Source organism: Perissodus microlepis, chromosome 14, assembly GCF_051167445.1.
Source record: "Perissodus microlepis isolate ML-2025 ecotype Zambia chromosome 14, ASM5116744v1, whole genome shotgun sequence".
NCBI lineage: Eukaryota > Metazoa > Chordata > Actinopteri > Cichliformes > Cichlidae > Perissodus > Perissodus microlepis.
In genome coordinates this window covers 36,187,325-36,210,126 of record NC_140474.1, presented here as the reverse complement: position 1 = coordinate 36,210,126, position 22,802 = coordinate 36,187,325, and the positions used below count along the sequence as shown (strand labels likewise).

The window sequence follows — 22,802 nt, the reverse complement described above, 5'->3', positions numbered from 1 at the left end:
ACTTGTACTGTTAAGGAAACCTGGACACACCCCTGTGACAACAGCATTTTCCAGCAGCACTTGGCTCCCACAGCAGGACAATTCACCTGTGCAACCAAGGTGCACATCTGGCCTCCAAAAACAGTCCTACATCCATGCTCCGACATGTCAAAACAGCATGAAAGAGCAGTGTTATTTTAGGCAGGTGATTTTAAATGGTAAATATAGCAGTTATTCACTCATTTTCTTTGCCTAATTGCTTTCTATCAAACATCTGCAATTATACTGCCCAACAATCTCCCTGCATTTTATCATATAAAGCCTAATAATATATCCTATACAAATTGTAATACTCTAAATATAATTTGTCATACTCTGCCAGGAAATTTTTGAGGACTTTTCAGAGCGACTCTTTATAACTAGAGAAAATTGTGCTACTGATTGCAGTGCAAATTGGAGAGGGAAGAGTGTGCCCTACTAATCTTCTCAACACCGCAGCAGCAGACTAATATACGAGCAGTTTTATATCTGTTGGGCAGCAGAGTAAGCATTAGGGTTAGACAGATGCTAAAAAGCCAAAGTCAGCCGCCCCCAACAAAACAGAGCGGGTGCAGTCTGACTAATTACTCATTCATCTTAAAAGTTATAGCTACGTATTGCTTATGTTTTAGTATGGATGGTGTATGTTTATATTTGCATGTGCATTAAAAAACTTTGAGTAGCATGTGAACAAAATTTAAACTAAACAACACTAGATGATGTTTATGTGTTGTCGAGGTAAAGACAAAAATGTTTTATTTGGTTAAATCGCTGCAACCTTGACCTTTAACCTCTAAATTCATCCAGTATTTGAATCCAGCAGTTTTTACTCAGCACTGAAATTTCTGAGCAAAAGTTAACGTCTTTAAATTCATTTGAGAATGAAATTCCTTTTATGATAATGTCATTAGAATTTAATACAAATACTGGTACAAATAAAGATTGTTCAGTGCCTCAGCAGAGCGAGGACCTGATAGCCACAACGCCTTTTTTAAAGGCATGCTGTTCAGGTGTATCGAAATTCTCTGGGTCCCCGAAACGCATCGTTCTGAAGATGAAAAGAAGGCCACTTGAAGGCGGACAGAATGGAAGAAAAATGGAGAAAACAAGAGAGGCAGAAGAAGGAGGAGTGCTTACGGTTCATTTGATGTACAGTGGGCTGAAACCAAAAATTGTGTTTTTCTACACGCTCCATAGGCAGACCACCTGTGAGCACTTAGATATTAATAGATATGAAAAAAGGTGTATATGTGTGTGTGTGTGTGTGTGTGTGTGTGTGTGTGTGTGTGTGTGTGTGTGTGTGTGTGTGTGTCTCTAACCTAGCGGAGAAACAGCTAGCAGTTTGACATTACTATGCTGCAACGCTGGCTCTTTTAACAGGGCAAAAGTCACCTGGCTTTAAAGTCGTGCCGACACATAAGAGGCAGGCACCATAGCGGTCAAGTTCACAAAGCGTGACTGTTCTCAAAGCAGAGCTTCAGGGTTGTTCTTTCATCACCTTAAGTGGAAAAATACACAACTTAAGTTTGTGTTATGGGGCATTTACATATTTGCAAACTTCCTGCTGAAATTGTTTTAAGGAGAAGTTTGTATTTGTCATTTGCCAGAAGGCTGTCCAACGAGCACATTATTGGCTGTATAAAAAGGCGAAAACATGAAGGAAGCCTCTGTTCTTGTTTCACCTGCAACAATCTGCCAAAGCTTCAACACCAGTTTACTGCCACTAATCTAAATTCCCAATGAAGCCCAGTTCTTTTTGTTTTGCTTTTGTGGTTTCTCAACATGGGACAAACATGTTCTCACAGCAGCTCAAAGAAGGTTTTGACAGGAGTTAAAAGCAGGTTTTTTTGTCATGTCATATTTTAAAATCCCAAGAACATTCTGCTCACATCTAAAAGCTATGGATTTAAAATCTACTGAAAGACTTTGGGACTGTCATCAGAGCTTAATCCCTTAGGCCAAGAGCGAGGTAAACTTCTTATGGGCTAGCTTGAGCATTTTTTCAGTTCTGTTAACCAATGAAATCCCTTCAGACTGTCACAGCTGCCATTCATAGGTAAGATTTAAGACTTCCTAGATCTCAGCTGGTCCACTGAAGCTGTGTGTCACAAAAAAGGATTATTGAGGCCATCCATTCTGTTTCAGGTTTCATAACTATATTTAATTTGAATGTAGGGTTTTTTAATTTAAATAAATAAAAACACAAAAATTATTTTGAGTGATGGAAAAAGCAATGCAAAGTTACTTTGTAACAAGAGGAAACATGGTTCATCAGGCAAATAATCACATACATGAAGTTACATAAAGTAATGTAAACTGTTCTGCCTTTACAAACAGGCTTTGATGTAATTATGCTTTTATTTATCTGCAGATACAAACATTTTGCAAATGCAAAACATAATAAACATATGTATTGTATAAGTACTACACAAGTATTTATAAAAAGCTTAAAACACACTTGTGTACCTGTAATAAATTACAGGAAAATCGTTAACATTTGAATAAATGTTAATTATTTATATAGTGGTTTTCTGCTATAAGAGCATTTTAAGTGTTTATTAATTACAGTATCTGACAACAAATATATTAATTACATTACTTTAAAACATTAATAAATAACAGACATCTTTATGTAGCCACGAGTTCATGTAACATTTTCTTCTCCATTTTTGTGGAGCCAAGTCTGATTCCCTTAACACGTGAGTGCCGGGTGCTGGGTGCACATCGGCTTGAGCTACTACTCCTTTTCCAGAATTCTCTTTTTTTGTCTGACTGAATAGATCAAATTATCTCTGCTGAAAAAAATTAAGGGAACATTTGGGAACACCAAGTCGTAACCACTGCTTTCCATATATACGCTGCCAAACAAACAAACCGTTCCACAATTCATAGAAACAAGAAACTTCCCCACTGTCCTCTTCCCCACTCAGTCTCCCACCTACACACATACCATAAAGAAGTTCGAAATGACCTGCGCGTTACCGCACCATGTGGGCTATAAATGACTCCACACGGCTTTGCTGTTTGTTGTGGGGAATTTTTTTCTCAGCCAAGTTTTCCAGAGACCCTGAGTCACCATCTAGCTCATCCAGTTCCACTCTGTAGCTCTGACCATGCACTTTAATAAACACTTTTCACCTGCAAGAGCACCGGGCTTATCCACTGAGATGGCAAATATTTCATTATTTTATGATTTTTTTGTAAAAAATAAAAAAATAGACTACTTTAGAAAACACTGTGTAATGCAGACCGTGTTTTTTGTAGGTTGGAAACTTACATGGTGAAGTCAGAATTTAGATGCTAGAACCAATGCTATTAGGCTCTTAAAACCACCACCTTGATACACAAGTAGGCAGTAAATGAATGCCTTTCATTGCACCAAAATAGCTGTTTACTGTAGAAGCTAAATGTGTTTGATAAACACATACATGACCAGCTTAAAATCACATCTTTGTTAAACCTTGTGTTTTCATCTGAAACAATAGAAACACCATAGCTAGAGATTAGTTGAACACTAGGACGACACATCTCCTCACAGTGCTCCCTGCACAATGCATGGTTTTAAATCACATTCTGGTCTGCTGTCAAATACTAACGACAAAGAGCAAACAATGGAGGTGTCAGCCTGAGCTACAACAAGTACGACAAGCATTGTAAAAACACACCCAAATACTACAGTAGTCTCAGTAAAATTCAGTTTTTGTTTGTTTTTTTAATCTCTGAAAAAGGCAAAACTGAGAGGCCTGTGGTGTAGAAGCTGTAAATCAGATCAGAGCCGCCTACGAGTGCTAATTACTATCTTGGTGTGAAGACATGACTTAATCCATACTAAATGTGCGGCCGAGTGAAGCTGCTTGTGTGTGGGAATTCCCCTCATGTTCAACATGTGCGTGTGGGTCCAAGGTTTTTTGGCAACAGCCTGGTTTCTTTCACACATTAGTGAGATGTACAGATAGAGTTATTACACCACGAGCTGCCTTCATGGCACAGCTGCCTCAATGGTCAGGCACAACAAGCCAGGCTATTCATTAGACCAGCCTGTTGCTAAACCAGGGATATGGTTTATGGGACAGCTCCATGAGGGGAGAGATTCAGTCTTGATTCAGCTTCCATTAGTCGTGGCTTTGAAGGGGTATTCAAAACGTCCCTATTCAAAACGTTTAGGTGGCTGCACAGTGGTGTTTTCCTGATCTACCGTGGATTTCATGAGGCTGAAAAAGGATTCTTCACAAGACAAAGGTGAAAATATATCCAGTACAAAACTTGACTGACTCATGGTCAGGCAAGATTTCTGATTAATCTGTGAATTTGATTGATAATATAAGTAACATTAACCTGCAATGATTAAGGTTACTAAGTAAATACATTTATTCAAGCATAGCAGATACTTGCATGGGTGATAATTTGAGTAGCTTCATTAACACCTGAACTTTTCAATCCACTACATTTATTTAAAAGCCATAGCCACAAGTTACTGCAGAGGTAAATGGAGTTAGGGATGGCCGTTTAAAAGTTATTAGCCTGTTAAATTACACCTAAAAAGCTGAAAACTAAGTTTGCAAGACCCAGGGAAATTAACTGAAGTTTCCTGTAACCTCAGAGTAAAATCTAGAAGTGAGCAAAAAGCTTAAGAAAGCTAAAGCAACAAAATGTTTTGCATTGTACAACCAGTCAAAACTCCAGGAATATTAAATGGACTTAGACTGAAAAGAAAGGAAATATCAGATCTTTAAATCTGAAAAGCAGAAACTTTGTGGATCTCTTTAGTTGAAAAATGACAAATGAGTACTTAAGAGTTCAGAATTAATTAATTATTCGATTGTGGTCCAAGTGAAACCCTTCCGAGTTGGGAATGCCTTTCACATTATTATATCAGTGCAATGTTATTACATATACTTAATACATGCTTCATACATATTATTCAAGACTAATATCAGCTGTTTAGAAAAATACAAAATGTGACATTCTCTTAGGCTGCAAATACAGGACTACAGGATGTCTTCTTCCACAACTGCATGTAAAGCAGCGGTCTCCAACCTTTTTTGCACCACGGACCGGTTTATGCCTGACAATATTTTCACGGACCGGCCTTTAATGTGTCGCGGATAAATACAGCAAAATAAAACTAGTACCGGTACCGAAAAAAAGAAGATTTATTCATAACACACATGAAAAGACCCAGGAAAACCGAGTTAACGATCAAAACGATAACAAAATAATGCTGAAAACCGATAAAAACCCTGAAAAACATACATTTCACACCTGAGCCTCAACTCTCGCGGCCCAGCACCAAACGATTCACGGACCGGTACCGGTCCGAGGCCCGGGGGTTGGGGACCGCTGATGTAAAGGACTTTATCAAACTGAGCATGGGCTGGAAAGAATAAAGCGGATGGGGCTCGCTTGATTGTTGAATCAATCACTCCATCTAGTGCCAGTCATACTCACCGAAAAAAAGAAAAAGAAAAAAAAGCCTAGTTGCTGGACAGTATCTCTTTCATCAAAATATGAGTCTATTTCGACCTTGGCGTTATACCCAATAATCAAGTCAAGGATCATTAAGGATAAGTGAAAAGGACGAGACGTGAAAGAAAACAAGCACACACACATCGCAGCTGTTAAAGAGAGCTCTTTGCCACTGCACTTCATCTGCGTCCCTCTAATTACACCACTAGGAATAGATCCACAGATCCACCGAAGCGCCAGCCGCCACACCAATAACTGGCGGCGAACGGTCCACCCTCTGTAGAGCCTCCAACACACACAAGCCACTGGGGTTTCTTACATAACTCTTCCCAGCCAAAACGTCTTGGTTTTCCAGGCTCTACTGGAGTCATATCATTGTTTCTTTCTTGTTTCTGCCATGTTGAGGTTGAACACTGTGAAGCGAACCTCAGTAAGGCAAGAAAGGTAGTTCAGTAAAAGCCACTTCCACTAACTTGGAACGAGTTCACTTAGAGGCAAACCAATGAACCAATCACTCAGGATTTGGACTCTGATCAAAACAAGAGGCCTTTAATTATAGAACACTGAAAAAGAGGCAGCTTAGAAATGAAAATGAATAAAAGAAAAACAATGATGAAAGCAGTCCTGCAAGAGAAGTTTCTATGCCTGTGTTCAGATTTAACCTAATCTCATCACATGCTCTGCATGCAGTTTTTTTCTCTTTTTACAAGGATTGAAATCTGTGTTTTTTCACTGCATTTCTTTGCATTTTAAAGTTGTATTAGCTCTTTAGATTGGGCTCACTTAAGAGTTAGAAAGATTAAAAATGTGTCTGGAATTTTGATGATGACAGTGCCTTGTGTAAAGGGTCACGGCAGATTCTTTTGGCTTGCTGACGCAGCATCAACCAGTACACTAGAACCACTGTAAAATCTACATGAACAGCACTGGAATACACCGAATTCAGTGGAAGCCTAGTTTGGATCTTAGAAGTAAAGACAACATTATTCCTTTAAATGATGAACAAAGACACTTTTCTTACACTACGACATAAAAAAACACAGTCAGCTGGCTAACAACATTGTTTTTGTGCAGAAATGTTGATTCCAATATTGATGACCATGAAGCGTTCAGTGAATGTAAGCTTTCAGCCAGGACTGTGTCACATATCCAGAGTGTTTTAGTCCCAATTTCCTTGAGCATCAATTTTCCAATAAAGATGTTCTGTTTTCATTTAACAAAAACGAGCGATTCCTATTTCTGCAAAGGATCACGTTAGAGGATTTTGATCCCATTTGGCTGCTTAGAAATGGTTATTCTACTTTACATAATTGTAAGAATCAGAATCAAGATTTTTTTTAAATATATTTTAACAATTAATTTCAACTACAAAAACTACAGTGACCAATCAAAGAAGAAAAGGCCAAAAACTGCCACAAAACCTTTACAGTCTTTACATCCAGTGCTTATAAATACTCCTGACATGTAATGGAGTACGCAGAGCAAAGGACCCAACAGCAGACTTCAGAGGGAGACATTTATCAGCTGATACAAGTCCTAATTAAAACAGAAGCAAAACAAAGTCCAAGCTGCAAACTAACAAAATCCAGGCACGACAGGGACACACACAGGGACACACACAGGGACACACACAGGGACACACACAGGGAAACAATGGAACAAAGGATGAATAAAGACACAGGCAGGACACAGGTGGGGAACAAACAACAGCTGAGACTAATTAAGGCTAACAAGACAGGTGAAGTAAAACTAGGAACAAGAAGCAGAAGACAAACAATTACCAAAATAAAAAAAGAAGTGACAGTCTAAACACAGAAACACAATGTCCTGATGCATGCTCAATTATCCGGTTAAGGAAATCCTGAACGTAGCGTTTCCAGTGGGAGAAACATTTCACCACTCATCCAACTGAGGATGAGTCTTCATCTTCACCCCAACCTTACAAACAGTACATTTGATTAATGACTGAAACTAGCAATGGGCTGTGAGGCCAGTTTCATGATCAGTAATATGCAAATTGGCATGACCATTGATGAACGACCATCTCTGAATCGAGGAGGGGGCCTAAGGGTACATCTTTCACAATCTTACAATGCTGTGATTGCAGCCATTCCCCAACTCTCTGTCAATGGTACTCGTGGCCATTGATCAGTTTTTTTGGCTTCTCTTGGCGCCATTTCTGTTTGCATGACTTCAAAAATCATTATTCTGGCAAATCCTGGCACGGGTTATCAAATGGTCAACTTAAATATTTCACTTGATCGTGATCACATTACATCAAAGCCAGATAAAGTTGGTCTGTCGGCCTTCAATAAATGATTTGGGAACAAAACAAGCTTTTAGTAGTGTCGGTGGTTAAAGTCAATGTTTGTTTGTGGGGTTTTTGTTGGTTTTCGTTGTTTTTTTAAAGGGGAGGAGCAAGATATCAAGAGCAACTACTTATCCTAAGCTTTACTTCTTAGCAACCTTTTTAGCTCCTTAAGATAAGTATCCTAATGGGAAAAAATATAAGCACATATTTAGTAGCTTAGCCGCATAGATGGGTAATATATGTGATTTTGTTGACAGCAGGTAGGAGAATGTGGGGTTAAGACAACCATGTCTGGCCTGTCTTTGTCTAAAATATGATCTTAAACCTCCTGAGATGGAGCTGCTAAGTTTAGTCATAAGTCTAAGTAAGTCAAGGATTCCTGGAGCTTAGAGGTCACAGGGTTAGAGTCATCTCTCAGCAGCTTCTTTATTAACTTGCACACATACACACACAGCAGGAGTAACAGAAACATACACGCAAAGATCACACACAGAAAGTGATGACGTAGCCTGTTCACACGTACAAAGCATCTAGTGTCCTTTTCTATGTGGAATGAAGTCGATGTTAAAAAATGTTTAAACCAATCCAAGTGTTTTTGGTGCTCAACGACTCGTTTGTCACATTTGTCATGTGTTGCTCGTAAATGACAAAGAATAAACACATATTGAACACAAACACTGGTGCAAAAAAATAACACAGAACGCATCAAATTAAGTCAGCATTTGATTTGCACTGAATTCGTTTTGCACCATGATGAAGGATTTTCTTTTAAAAACAAAAGAAAGAAAAAAACAAAAGCAACAGATTACATAAAAAGACAAAACTGGGTAAATGCTTGGAACAACCTACCTGCCAAATACCGAGGAGAATGCACAACATAAAGTCCCTGATGAAGATTGCGAAAGCAGTTATTGAAATGCCTCTTCCAGGCCTAAGTATTGTGTTTACTTTGGATCAGACTTCAAAATAAAAGTGATTCGTGTAAAAATCTTGTTTTGGAAGTATGCAGAGCTTGGTCTTCTTGCATCAGTGTGCCATTCACAACGTGTTTGAAACACATCTCTACAACAGAGGTGGAGATTGCAAAGCTAGCCTACAAATACATTAGCAAGATTGTTTAAAAATTTAAAGTAAATCAGATAATCCTTTAGAAGGAAAAGGCTGCTCACAGCAAATATTGATTTTATTTTTCTTTTCTCGTTTACTGCATTCTCTCTAAGATTAAGAGATAACTAACACATTTACCGTATGGGATACAATGTCTGATCTACATGTGCTTCCTTTGTTGAGGCTGGGGAAACACAGGCCAAACACTTGTTTAAGTGGAATACACACACTTGGAATTTGGCTTGGACGGTTACATCCAGCCCAACCAAAGAAACAAGATGAAGCAGCCACATGTGAGCCAAACAAACAATATGTTACCGTACACTTGAATGGACGTGTAACTGCTGTGCTGTTTTTAGTGTTCTGGTCACTGAGTGTTCAGTCTTCTTCTTCAACAGTTACGAGTGTGTGTGTGTGTGTGCACATGTTTACATATCTTTGTGAGGACAGAAAATTGGCATGCTGCTATACCTGCGGGGACGTCCCCACGAGTTTGAAGACATTTTTGAGGGTCAAAATGTGGTTTTAGTGTCAGGGTTACAATTGGGTTATGGTTAGGTTTAGGCTGAGGGTCAGGGTTAGGCATTCATTTTTGATGGTTAGGGTAAGCGGCTACGGAAAGCATTATGTCAATGAGATGTCCTCACGAAGACATGAAAACGAGCGTGTGTGTGTGCATTACCACTGGGGTTGAATTGCATGCAGGATATAGGTTTGTCGTGAGCTGGGAAGTGAGCCACCACTCCTTCACCGTCTGAGTCCTCACTCACCAAGACCTGGATCGTATGAACACACACACAAACAAAATCCAAATCATTTTCTAACAATGAGAACATTAAACCCAGAGAGGGACTTTCCCCTGCTCAAGGATTTCTCTCCACATTTTGGTTTGGTGTGATATTGTCACCACACTAAGCACTGTTTTTTGACATCACCCTGCTGTGAAACAGCTGGAAGTTTAACTCCTTTCCGAGTGTGCCATTGCCCTCTTGTGGACAGAATATAATAAGCATGTTACCTGAAATAAGACAAGTAAGCACTTTGTTGAAAAACCCACTTCTTCTGGTCGAAGAAAATATGAATCATCATAATTTGAGCTGTATTTCATTAGTGCTAGCGCTTTAGAAAGATGCTGTACTGAGACCAGTGTGGACAGGATATGGCCTAACAACAGAGACAAGAATATGGACAAATTTACTTTGGCAATGATGTGGCTTTTCACATGTGGCTTTGACAATACCCCATGACACAGGGTCTTCCCGTAAACAGGCACAAACTGCCATCAAATGCAGAATTGGCTTTCCCCTTGTGCAACTTGCCAACAAAAATGAAATTGTAAGTTATTTTGTACAACTAGAGGCTGCTCCTAAATCTCCATACAAAGTCTGCTGTCAAGACTGGGACAAATCTAACACAGGCTGTGCTGAGACCAGGAGCTGGCAGAAAACTCCTTTAGTCACACAGAGAGATTAGACATAAGCCCAGACATGAGGCCACTTTGTGCAGGAGTACGGGTGTTTGAGAACACACACTCTTGTTTAAAAGAGTTAAATGTGGCCCCAGTGTTGCACTACGGATGTCAGGAAAGCTGGCCAAACATTTCAAATATAAGCTAGTCCAAACAAGATAGCCTCTAAAAACTAAAAGGATTTTGTCTCACACTCCAAGCAAGATCTTAAGGAACCAGGGGGAAAAAGGGGAAAAGGCGGGAGAACAGCATGAACAGAAAGAGGCTGGTGACATGAAGCAGATCACTTTTATTACAGTGCAAGCAGACAATGTTGTTCTGTTAGGGAATCCTGCTGGAGCCCTTTGAAACAAGAGTGTCCTCCAGAGAACCGAGCCCCTGTTACACAGGGGAGTGTGTGTGTGTGTGTGTGTGTGTGTGTGTGTGTGTGTGTGTGTGTGTGTGTGTGTGTGTGTGTGTGTTCAGGCTGCTGTTCCAAATAAGGAGCAGTGATACAATGTAGCTCCAACCTCATCCAACTGGAAGCGATGGGAATGTCTTGGATCCCCACAACGACACAGGAACTCACCTCAATCATATTCCTGACTTCTCTCATCTCTCCAGAATTTACACCTCCAACCTCCGTCTTAATACACTCTCGACTGTCCCCACCCCTACTACTCCCTTCAACCTCCATTTCTCCTACACTCTGAGTGCACCCCTCCCTCCTTGCCTGGCCTCATCAGTGTTTACGGCCAGTGTATGGTTACAGTGTGTCGCCTGGTGACAGAGTGCAGACCCACTTCTGAAGGCTTAGATCCAACTTATAAGACTACGGGCTGGTTACAGGGCGGTTACAGTCGCAGAGGAAAGGAGAAGGCAGAATGTGTGTGGTGATAACATCACTGACAAACTGTACTACGTACGAAAACACACCTCATTAAAAATGTGACAGCTCCTGCAGTGTGATTAATCACAGTTTGGAGAGGCTGAGGAAAATTCAGGGATAAAAGCTTTTAGCATTTCTTTTGCCATTAAGAGGAAGCCAACTGGTCAATCTGTAAACGAGGTTAGTGCAGCATATTTCCATTCTTACTATAACACACACCTAAGCTAGTCAGACCCAGAGTCAGGATAATAGATCCAAACTTACCTTAGTCATTTATGGAATGACACTATTTTTGGGGGGGGACACGTTCTGATTTTTTTAGCGGCTTCGTTTCATTTTTATTAGACTGTTTATTATGATAACTCCTGGTGACCTTTGTTGTTGGTTGGAAGTTGTTTTCAAATTGCACTGCAAAATAATTACATGCACCAAACATTTACCAATATACTTTTCTATTTATTTATTTATTATTGCAAATACATCATTGTATACAACTTTAAAGGTTGAGTAGAGTCGTGCTCGGTGTTACATCAACCATAATTCATGCTTTGAAATATCAGTGAACAATAAAAATTAATTTTAGCAATTTTAAATTATGTTATTTGGTTTGTTGTGCATTTTTATTACTTAATATTTATACTTAATGTATAATTTTTTAACTTACTAAATGTATTAATTTAGCTTAATTTTAATTGCCTTAACAAATGCTTCAAAGCTACTATGGGATTAAAAAAATATCCCCAAAAATATTAAGGTATTACTTCTCTAAACAGGGCACAATAACCTGAAGACCATCTGTAACACTAATAATGTCTTTTTGCTGCATTATGCCACAAAATTTTAAACCACTGACAGCTAAAGTGAATAACAACAATTTTGTTGTTACAATAAAATAAACAGCAACAGCCTCTCCAAGCATCTCCTCTACAAAGTGTAAAAATTATATATATATTAAAAAAAATTACTCCAAAAAATACGTCCGGAAAATGTATTTCCTACAGTCTTAAATCCAGGACCTGATTTAGCATGTGGTGCATTGAGTCAGCCTCGAGCTTCATGTCAGGTTGCAGCTGCATGTTTACAAAGTGTCTCTGTCACCAGCACGGCCAAAACAGACAGAACTCTGGCTAAAAGCTCAGTTGTTAAAATATGCAGCACATCTAACTCACACCTTTAGGTTAGTCGTGCAGAGTCAGGTAAAAGAGACTGAGTGAGTCCAAGCCACCAAGCCTGCTTCTTGCCAAGCCACAGAGGCAAAGTTTTATTTACCTGGGACATACATGATGAGACCAAGGAAGCAAAAAGCCCATTTGCTGTGTGTGTCTAAGCAGTAAGCTTTCTATAAAAGTCACTTAAACAAGGCTGTCAGGTGGTAACAGTGAACCACCTTGCAAGATCCAAAAAACACAATAAGTTCAGACCAGTTTTACTCTTATAGTGGAAGAGCTCCACATATGCATGTATGTGTATATATATATATATTTGTAATCACAATTAAACTTATTTAAACAAAACTTTGCAAACAGCAAACAGTAAGACAAGACGAAGCAGGAATGACTTTATGTTGGTCCATCCACTGAATCTAGTGTTGTTAACTTGTGACCAACCTAATATACAAGTTGGTGACAAATGAGAGGAAAACCAACATAAATGTTTTAACAGGGTGTTTTTTGCTCCACACTACGGTTCCACAGCTGCTTGCCATGAACTGCAACAGTGTGTGAAACTGCAGGGATGAACATCGTTCTTCCATTTAATCTTTTTGCCCAGTATGTCATAGCAGAGGTGTTTGATTGGTTGAGGCCAACAGCATATTATTGATATAATGTTTGTACTCTGTGATCTACTGAAGAAGTGTTTAGCTTGAATTCCTTGCCTGCTCATTTATTCCACAGATGGAAAACAAGACATATTAAGAATTCTGCTGTTGCATTGTTTATTGCTCACCACAGTAAGATGCCATTCCTCAGTGAATGCAGGAGGTGCTCACTTTAATGGATGTTGTAAGACTGTAATGGTCAGTTTTGTCTTTGTGTACTGGAAACCCTTCAGCAAATTAATAGGGGACATTATCCTGCAACTCAATTCCTCGGATGAACACAATGGCAAAGCATCACAGACTGTATATAAAAGATGGTATCACTGATTGGTTTGTGAAGCAGTGGTTTAAAGGGGTACCAACCATTTACCATAGAAACCCAACTACAGATGAGCAAATGATTGAATGCTAAAGCAGTATAAGAGTTTACCTTTACACTCTGCATCCACTCGACTCTCTCAGCACGAGTGTTTAATTAAACTACAAGACACGCAAGTCTTGTAGTTTAATTGCAACTGCCGCAATGAGATATATCCTTCGATTTGAGGTCAATACCAACTAAAAAAAGCATCACAGTTAATACTAATAAAATGTTGTATTTTAAAATCATTTCAAGCAGCAAACAGCTGAACTGACCTGTCCTTCTCCAACACTGTGTGTGTCAATAATGGTGACCACACCGGGGTTGTGTGGGCTGCGACGGCTTGCACTGTGAGATGTGCCCTCCTCGTCTGGAGTGCTTGCCGGTATGGTGCCTGCTAGCTGGGTCACAACTTTACCGACCATCGTCAGACCTGTTTTTAAAGTCTGAGGAAGAAAGAAAAAATATATAATACACACCTGATGTTATATATTCCCAAGCAATATATTCTACAGCTATGTGATATCTTTGGTTTGGGTTGCAGTGCGCATACGTGCTTCTGTGCATGGTGCATGTATACAGCATGTTCACTTGATGCCGGCTGATGGCTCGCAGTGCTGATGACTTGACTGTAGCCATAGAAGACACGTGCGTGCGCGGGAGGCTCCTCTGTGTCCGCTTAAGGCCCAGCCAGGGTGTCTGCCTCAAACACACCTCTGTGGCTCGATTGAGGGAAATGGATAGTGCTGCTTAAGTGGAGTCTATCTCACCTACTACACTGTCTTACTCTAATGGAGTCCAGTGTGTGTGACTGTGTGTTTGTGTGTGTGTAAGCACCAAAGGGGCCCCGGAGAGCCTAATCAGGCATTCAGACTAGGCGGCCCTGTCAATACAGTGTGGCGCCTTGCATATGTTGGGTCTGGGGATCACCCGCTGTCTCTCTTTGCCACTTGACCAGACACACTAACAGTGGATGCTACGTGCATGCACTGGGGTGTGTGTGAGTGTGTAAAATGCAAGAAAAGCCATCAATTATTAAGTGAGGCGTTTGGCTCCTAATTGATCAACACTAATGTGTTTTCTAATCACTGCAGTTGTGGAGTTCTTAGTAGTCCAAACAGGAGTTATTGATTTCCTAGCACGCAGGGGGGGGTTTGGAGGAAGATCATGCCTCAGGGCTCACAACACTTACGCACGCAGAGCTGATGTTACTATCTAAACACCACACAGCCTAATCTTTATGTGAACGGTCTTTCTTAATTATACACCCAGGAATGACAGGCAACAGGACTTTTGTGCTACATAAATTCCCTGTAAGACAGAAAATTCAGAACAGCCCAGTCGGTCAGCGCCACTGCCTTCTCTCTCTTTTCTGTCTTTTTTATAAACAAAAGCCATTATACTTTAATGCTGCCCCCGCCCTCCTCCTTTTCTGTTCCCATGTCTCTGGATGTCAGCACTAAGAGCCAGCGTGTCGCGCCACAAGCCAAAGGGAGATACCTTGTCATCCATATTGAGATATATGGTCCTAAACGAGGAGAGGGCGGGCAAGCAGACTGCCTGTCTGCATATCAATACCCCCTGCAATTGTCAACCCATCACCATGCTGCTAATCTGTTAGAAAGACAGTTGTCTTTTTGATGTATAGCCTTGTTACCCCACTAATGAGTCATCTTCGCACTAGCTGTGAGATCCACTTGCTCTTTGGAATCAATTAGCCCTTCTTCTGTGACCAAGCGGAGAAACAGACTAGAACCATATGAGGAGCTAGTTAGTCTGCACGTGTTAGCAAGTTGCTTTATTGGCCCAGGATTTTATTTCACCTGGTTTTAAAGAGAGAGCTGCTGGCTGTTAGTGAGCCATCTTAGAGCCACTTCCCCATGATGCTGACTGAAACAAGACCAATGAAGAGAAACAGATTATAGTGGGAACCGGGAGATCGGCAGGTTGATGAAGTGTCTCATAAGCTTAGCCACAGTCGGCCAGGCGGCACAGGTGGATCCAATGTCAGCACATTTACAGATGGTGCCGGCAGAGCTGGAAATACCATCTTCTGTGCCGTTTTATCTGAGTGTCAAGCTTACCGTAGGATGTGCAGACTGATTACAGCCATATTGTGAGAACGTGAGTATAGTTTTGAATGTAGTTTTACATGTTCATAAGAACTCACATCTATCTAATAATTAATCCAGAGCAACGTCTCAGTTGATTCGCTATCTAGAACCATAAATTTTAGCTCATGAATGCCAATCTGAGCGTGTATGGACTTTGAGAGGAGATAATGTAATGTTTTTTAATGGCTATTAAGTCACCATCTGAAATACACTTTAAAAAAATAATAGACAGACATGTTCTCCTGTGCATTTCTTTTATGTTCACACCTATATATAAATAAAGCTGTGACACCTTCGGCGTACTTCTCCTGAACACAGTGCTTTAGAGAATGCCATTTAGGATGTTATTTATTAGGATTTTTTATTTATTTATTTTTGAGGAAGAAGAAGAAAACTTAAGAATCTCTATGAGAGAGAACGATAACACATGTAGAGAAAAACAGTTAAATGTGTGTTTGTACGTCACTTACTTTGGCAGCGTTGATCACTGTGGCGGTATAAGACTGTGCATTGTCACCACAGGCTCCTCCACGAGACTGGTGACATCTTATCAACTGGAAAAAAGGTAGATTTACTAATAAACACAAGACGTATAGCGGACGTCCGAGGGAGATGAACGAAGAGGTAAATTTGGGAGAATTAACCCAGATGCAGGCATTTAAAAGGCTTCCCTCTTCACTCTTTAGAGGAAATTGGTTTTGTCGTCAAAGACAGGCTGCATGACCAAACAGTCTGCTCTGATTAATTTCACATACAATATCACTGGAATAGCTCCGTCCCAGTATTACTCTTGAAAAACTAGATTTGGTCATTTCTGAAAATCCGTAGGCACAAACAGCAGCCCCATCTGTCAATTACTTGAGTGGGCCAGCACCAAAACACTACTTCACATTAAAAGTATTACAGAATGCACAATAGAACATTCTGGTTTTTGTAAATACTTAACAATCCCATTAAACAGAAAACTCCAGTACATCTGCTGATTTTCAAAATGTTATCATCTCTAGTGGACTCTTCTTGGAATGAGTTGTTTATCCAGACAGATTAAAGAGGCAGAAAATAGATAAAATGCATTTTTTGGATTGTAAATATGTCGCTTCTCTGATAAGGCACTTCTGCACTGGATGAATATGTGTGTATGTGCAGACTACCTTGTTCTCAGCATAGGCTAGCCAACGGCTTCCCAGAGCTATTGGATTGAGGCTGGGGCCGGGGCAGGGATAGCAGCCTGGAAAGACACAATGACGGCCATAAGACAGTGAGGACAGAGACATACAGAAACAGATATGAAATAAACTAAAAAAAGAAAGAAAAACAGGAATGCAGACAAACCAACTCATGCTCTTTTACTGCTTTTTTCAGGTCAATTTACCTTTTTAACTAATAAATTTCTAATAATGGAGACAGCTGGTGCTTCAGTTCAGCCCCTGCCACTTAAAGACTTACGATTCATCTCACTGTCAATAAGAGCAGGCTTACAAACAGAATATTTACAATTACAATTTTACAACTTGTAAGAAGATTTTGCACAAATTAATCAATACAAGTGTGGTCAAGTGACATTATTAAGACAGTCTATACCTTTTTGAGACAATCTCTTATTTAAGCTACTTTGGTAAGTAACCTCATGACTGAAAGTCTGCCATAAAACAGGAAGTCCTCCCTGGAGAGTGTCTGAAACCATCTTAAACCGTGTGTTTGTGGGGAGTTTCTTGTTTTGGAAAATAAATGGTAGTCTGATGAGGCTGATGTGTCTATATGCGCGTGCGCGTGCGCGTGCGTGTGTGTGTGTACACCCAGGATGACCTAATGGAGACTGGTACCCAATAAAAATGAAGATGGCTCCTCTGGTGATTGACCAACACAATAACCCTTATGGGGATATATACAAACGCACATAAACAGGATGACACACACGTGTTGTCATCACAGATTAAAATAGTAACCAGTGCTGAATGGCGAATAAAACTCTTCGCAAACGCTAAAATCGCATATTTTTCTCTTTTTATCGATGCAGAAGTAAACACTGGCACAAATGGAACGTGTTTTAACCAATACTATATCTGACTGGAGTTTGCTCTTCTAGACAGAATCAACCAAAACCAGGCCTGCATGTGCCCGTAAACAGAATGAAGAAATTATTAATTTCATCATAAATATCTTTAAATGTAGGCAGATACAGACAGTGACAGTCTCTCCTTCCCAGTATGGCAAACACACAAAGCAGCAAAATGCTGATCCAGTGATGATCTTTTAAAAAGGTAGGTGTTTGTCTCACACGTGCACAAACATGCAAACACACTTAGCTAATGTAAGTGCAGAGAGGTGTGGGGGAAATGGCTTGCTGACAATAATTTATTGCTCAGGGAGCAGATGAGGTGGAGGCTTTAGTGTACTGTGTTGGGAAAGGAGCCGATAGGAGGGTCGGTGGGAGTTTTAGGTGAGCCACAAGGGTTGCTGGTGATGCCAGAGAAGGTTTTTTTGCCCCTCCAAGGCCAAGCAAGACAGAAAGTGTCTGACATCCTGGGTGGAGAGCATGTGACTAAACCAGGGGAGGGAAAGACTTGATGGATGGATCGGCTGATCTTTCTTCTCCGATACTCCTAGTTTTTAGAAGGTTCCTTTTCCTTCCTGAACATACAGGCCAGGTTTTCAGCCACGCCAGCAAAATCCTTTCTGTGAGCCACAAGATGCTCAGTCTAAACTATTTGTTGCATAAAAAAACAACAACATTTGAAAAATCCCGCAAAGATTTAACATTACAATATAAAAAATGTTTTTGAACAGGTGTTGTTTAAATAAAATTGAAACTCCTCTTTTCACAAGAAAGTGAAAAGTCACTTTCTTGCAATCCAAAAGTGCACGAGCACACCTGATCAGTGTGCGTGAGGTCAATAATGCACATGCCTGGATTTTTTATACAGGTTTTAAGGTCAAATTTTTGAATGGCTGTTGCATCGTTTTGGCTTTACACTAAATGTTTGACTGCTGGCTGCTTCATCCCACTATTATGATTCAAATTAATAAAGGACTCATCTGAAATCTAATTAGCTGAAAAGCTTCTACAAACATCCATCTCTAAATCTAAGTATTATCTCTAACGCGCCCACATAAAGTAAACATTTTGTACAAGAATTTCAAAAGAGCTCAACCCAAGTAAAAAAGTTAAATAAAAATCCCAGATTTGGGGAAATAAATTATTAAAAAAAAAAAAAAAAAAACACATGCTGAAGAAGAAAAAGCTGAATGTGACAGAGATAGAAAACACAAACAAATGAACACTGAATACAAACTGTCGATAGTGGAAATTCAGAAGCTCTACTCTCAAAATGTAAAGCGACTTCACCTGCTACAAGCAAAAAAATGTGAATTTCCTGAAAGTGGCAAAAAAGAACAGGAATCATTTTAACAGAAGAACACATGAAGAAAACCAGTACTCGCCAATTTTGCTGTGGCATGCAAATACAGGTTGTAAAAGACAACCTTTGTGTTTGAAAAGACTTCTGCGACAAAGCTGCATAGCAGCACCAAACACTTCCATGAGCAGTGTGTGGACAGCATCATGTTTGAGGCTGGGCCTGAATGCCTTGGAAACATTTACGAAACAATGAACTCAAAAGTATTATTAAGACATATACATGTGAAGGTCAGGGCAGCAGCACATGACCAAGTGTGTTTTACTTAAAATTTCCAGGACTGATAAACAGTAAGTCAATTAAAGACTAACGTTGAGGGACACAGTTCGAAAACTTGCTTCCAGTCACATTTTATCAGAAAGGGAAAACTTTTGGTTTCAAACGCATATGAAAAGTAGTCGTCGTCTTGTTTATGAATCCTCGAACGTTTCCACACGCACTTTTTGTAAAAACACATTAAGGACTACGATTGTGATCATTACGAGTCGTCCCATTCAAAAGCCAGACAGGACTGAGCAGAGGGGAAAGAAAGTGTGTTTCTGGGGCTGAGCAAGCACCAGCTAGGAGCACACATACCACTCGATGCAAAGCAAGAACATAAACGAGGGACAAACACTAAGTGCTCATGAAAACATGACATGCCCACCGTCACATCCCTGGAGAAGAAGAGCACATGCAGAGGTAGAATTGCTCATCCAAAGCAGATCTCCCCACATCACAGGACCCTTTGTTTACTGCTTTTATGGCCAAAACAGACCAAACGATGTTATGAAGAGGAGGCCCCTGCATTCAGAAACGATTAATAACTATTGAATATGTTTGGTTTCCTGCTGCCCAGACGCTGATAGGGAAGGCAGGCAGACAAAGAGGAGACACATTAAAGCCAGCCAGTAAGGTCAGTTTACTCCAGTCAATGACTTAAGTAGACAGCAATGGCCTTGTAATACAGTCTGGCATTTCTTTCACAGACTCCCTGAGCAGAGATGGCAGGTACAGCCGGGAGGATGCGAGAGCTGTGTCGTAAACAGTTTTCCTGTGCTGAGCTTCAAATGAAGGGTCTCGCCATCTTGTCTTGATAAAAGCAGTTTAGTCACAATGCGATGCTTAAGAGGATTCCACTCCAGCAGGTCTTGGTGGCTTGTATTATAATCAATGATGTGCCTTGTATTTGTTTGGGTTGTGTGATGCGGGCATGACAGACTCGCTGATCATGTTTGGAAAGATTAAGTTTGAAGAAAGAATTTTACGTGACTGGCACTGTTTGTTTGTGCTACTACACAAAGTACAGGGCTGGGGTTTGGCCCCGTGTTTGATAAATACATATTTCTACAATAAAATAATGACAGGCCACATGTGACAACAATCATTCTTGTTTTTGATGTGAAAAGCAATTGATTTCTGTAACCTATTAAAACCTCCCTCTCTTTTTTTGCCGGATTATGTAGCAGGCTGAGAGAATTGAAAGAAGGCGTATTCTGTGCATTTTAATGTTTGTCATTTCTTGTCGTTCTCAGAGAGTAGCTCTGCATGATTCACAGTCGAAAAAAGCAACACTTATTTGCTCATGTTGGGTTAGTGCAGCCGCTCGGTTCACCTCAATCCCAGGTGAGCTCTGTTCTCACAGCTAGAGCCGAGTTGATACACAGCAGTAGAAACCAGAGCACCCAGAGAACGGAACAACCACTCTTTTCCAACTTCATTATTTAAAACTTTTGCCATGTTCAATATGAACAATTACCCCTGGAGCAGTAAATAAGCATTATAGGACTCATGTGTTTAATATTCTTACTTGTAACAAAGAACTTCTTGGTGAATGTGCAGCTGTCAAATGCAGCAATCTTCTCTTGCAGGCTCACAACAAGGATACTGTGAGAAGGAAAAAACATTAATGTGACTACATGACAAAAGTCTTTTTAAATGCATTTACTTATTCTGTTTAGCCAAACTCACTGTTTGTTGCAGTGGAGGTCATAGATAGGCGTCTTGAACTGAATTGACTTAACCATTTCCCCCGTCCTTAGCGAATACAGGTCAGCGCAGCAGTAGGGGGGGCTCGTCCTGGAGAAAAGAAAAAAAAGGGCAACATTTTTAAACACCATTAATTTTAAAGTGTTTGAAAACTTTATGAACTGATAATCTAGTAACCACCTATAAAACACTGGGACTTCAGACTTTCACCCAAACGCTTCACTTTTTCCATTTGTAACTAAACTTTAAATTGTGGCCCTTAAAGTAAAGCACAGGCTAAGCTAATAACATGCTTAAAAAAAGCAAAACACACCTGATATTCTTTGTGCAATGAAAGTTACTGCCTTTTCAAAAACTGTAGGTTTCTTTTCTTTCACCTTTCAGTCCCATTCATCCCTTCATCACGGTTGCCTAGGTGACCCTCTAATGTATTTACTAGCGAGGTCATATGTCAATCAACAATCTTCTCTCTCACTGGTAGTCTCATCATCCGCTCATCAATCATGGGTCTCACCCACTTCTCATGGCCCATAGTTATTTTGCCTGAAGTCACTTCCAGCGTGTGTGCAGTTTAACAGGTTTCCAACAGACACGAGTTTTCAAGTAATTAACAGAATTACATCTGCAGGAATGAAAAGTCCTGTTTTCTACTTTAACTTTGTGATTTTGGTGGTCAGTTTTTCATTTAAGGCTTTATCACTGACCTTGTCTAAACAGATCTACTTTTGGGAGACCAGCAACGTATGCATGATTCAAAGTAACCAATATAGGTGGCTTATATAATCCAAAGCTGCAGGATTACTACACAGAAGGCTTAGCATGAGCAGCATGTTAGCAGAGCTCCTCAGGAGGCATTCGGGCACTGTTGTCAGCTTTAGGTCACGCGTGTTTTGGGAGTGCTCACAGACCAATCACACAATCGTTGCGATTACGTGCATTAATGTATGAAAACAAACTTGAAGCACAAAAATTTTTTTGATTTCCCAATGTCCCACTGCCCTGCACCTTCTGGGAATCCAGAGTAAAGGGGAGTAACATGAAGGGCAAAAGGGGAAATGCTTTGTCATGAAACACATTTACTAGAAGCCCTTCTATCAACACAGCAAAGAAGAGGGGTGTGTAAGGGAGCTTATCCAACGGCAGGCAACGGCTGCTAGAACAGGAAAATTTAGACATAAATCTTAATCAAGAGACTCCCCTCCACTACCCCCCGTCCCTTGTGCCCCTTCTCTGTCTCTGCGAGGAACGCCTCTACTGCTCTTCCATTCTCTGTCAACCTTGGCAGGGCCTGTGGTGCCGTGTTGGCTGAGGATTCAGGGGTGAACTGTAGTGTTAGTTTTGTTTTTTGAGCCATAGGACGAAGTGCTTTCAACAGTCCATTTAGTCTGCTTGTGCATACTAAGTGTAGATACATACCTCATCAGTCGCAGCATGGATACTTTTTGGACAAATGGAAGGCAGTGATTCTAAAATATAACAATGACTTTCATGGCAGATTAAAGGGAAACGATGTGATATAAAACTTCAAATTTTGTTGAATGGAGTAAAAAAAACCAAAACAATTAAAAACATGTTACAGAGAAGCACAAAAACAGCTGCACACTAGCACTGATTATATCAACATTCTGAAAGTTAGGTGAAGAAGGAAAGTCGACATGATCGATAACATCCCTTTACTGATGACTAGAGCCAGTGGAAGACACCATTAGGAAGTGGCTTCAACAGCAGACAGCTACTACCAAGTTACAGCAACTCCCACCGAGGGAAATCTGGACATTATTCAAATGAAGACATCATTATGGAAAGACCTTCATCCATTACAAGAGACAGATGACCTCAGCCACGTTGAATATTCCAGCAGCACACCCTGTTCTGACCGACTCCTG

At 40.2% G+C, this 22,802-nt stretch overlaps 1 protein-coding gene across 5 annotated transcripts in view; it reads right to left on the bottom strand.

Annotated features, from left to right (window-relative positions):
* Positions 1-22,802, bottom strand: part of bcas3 (BCAS3 microtubule associated cell migration factor) — a 323,750-nt gene that overhangs the window by 270,670 nt on the left and 30,278 nt on the right. For all 5 annotated transcript variants that reach the window (XM_084951630.1, XM_084951631.1, XM_084951628.1 and 2 more), the window contains 6 exons: positions 20,899-21,006; positions 20,738-20,814; positions 16,684-16,760; positions 16,003-16,086; positions 13,694-13,864; positions 9,585-9,678 (listed from right to left, as the gene is read on the bottom strand). In XM_084951630.1, coding sequence (XP_084807756.1) covers positions 9,585-9,678; positions 13,694-13,864; positions 16,003-16,086; positions 16,684-16,760; positions 20,738-20,814; positions 20,899-21,006 — 611 coding nt within the window. The remainder of the gene's footprint in view (positions 1-9,584; positions 9,679-13,693; positions 13,865-16,002; positions 16,087-16,683; positions 16,761-20,737; positions 20,815-20,898; positions 21,007-22,802) is intronic.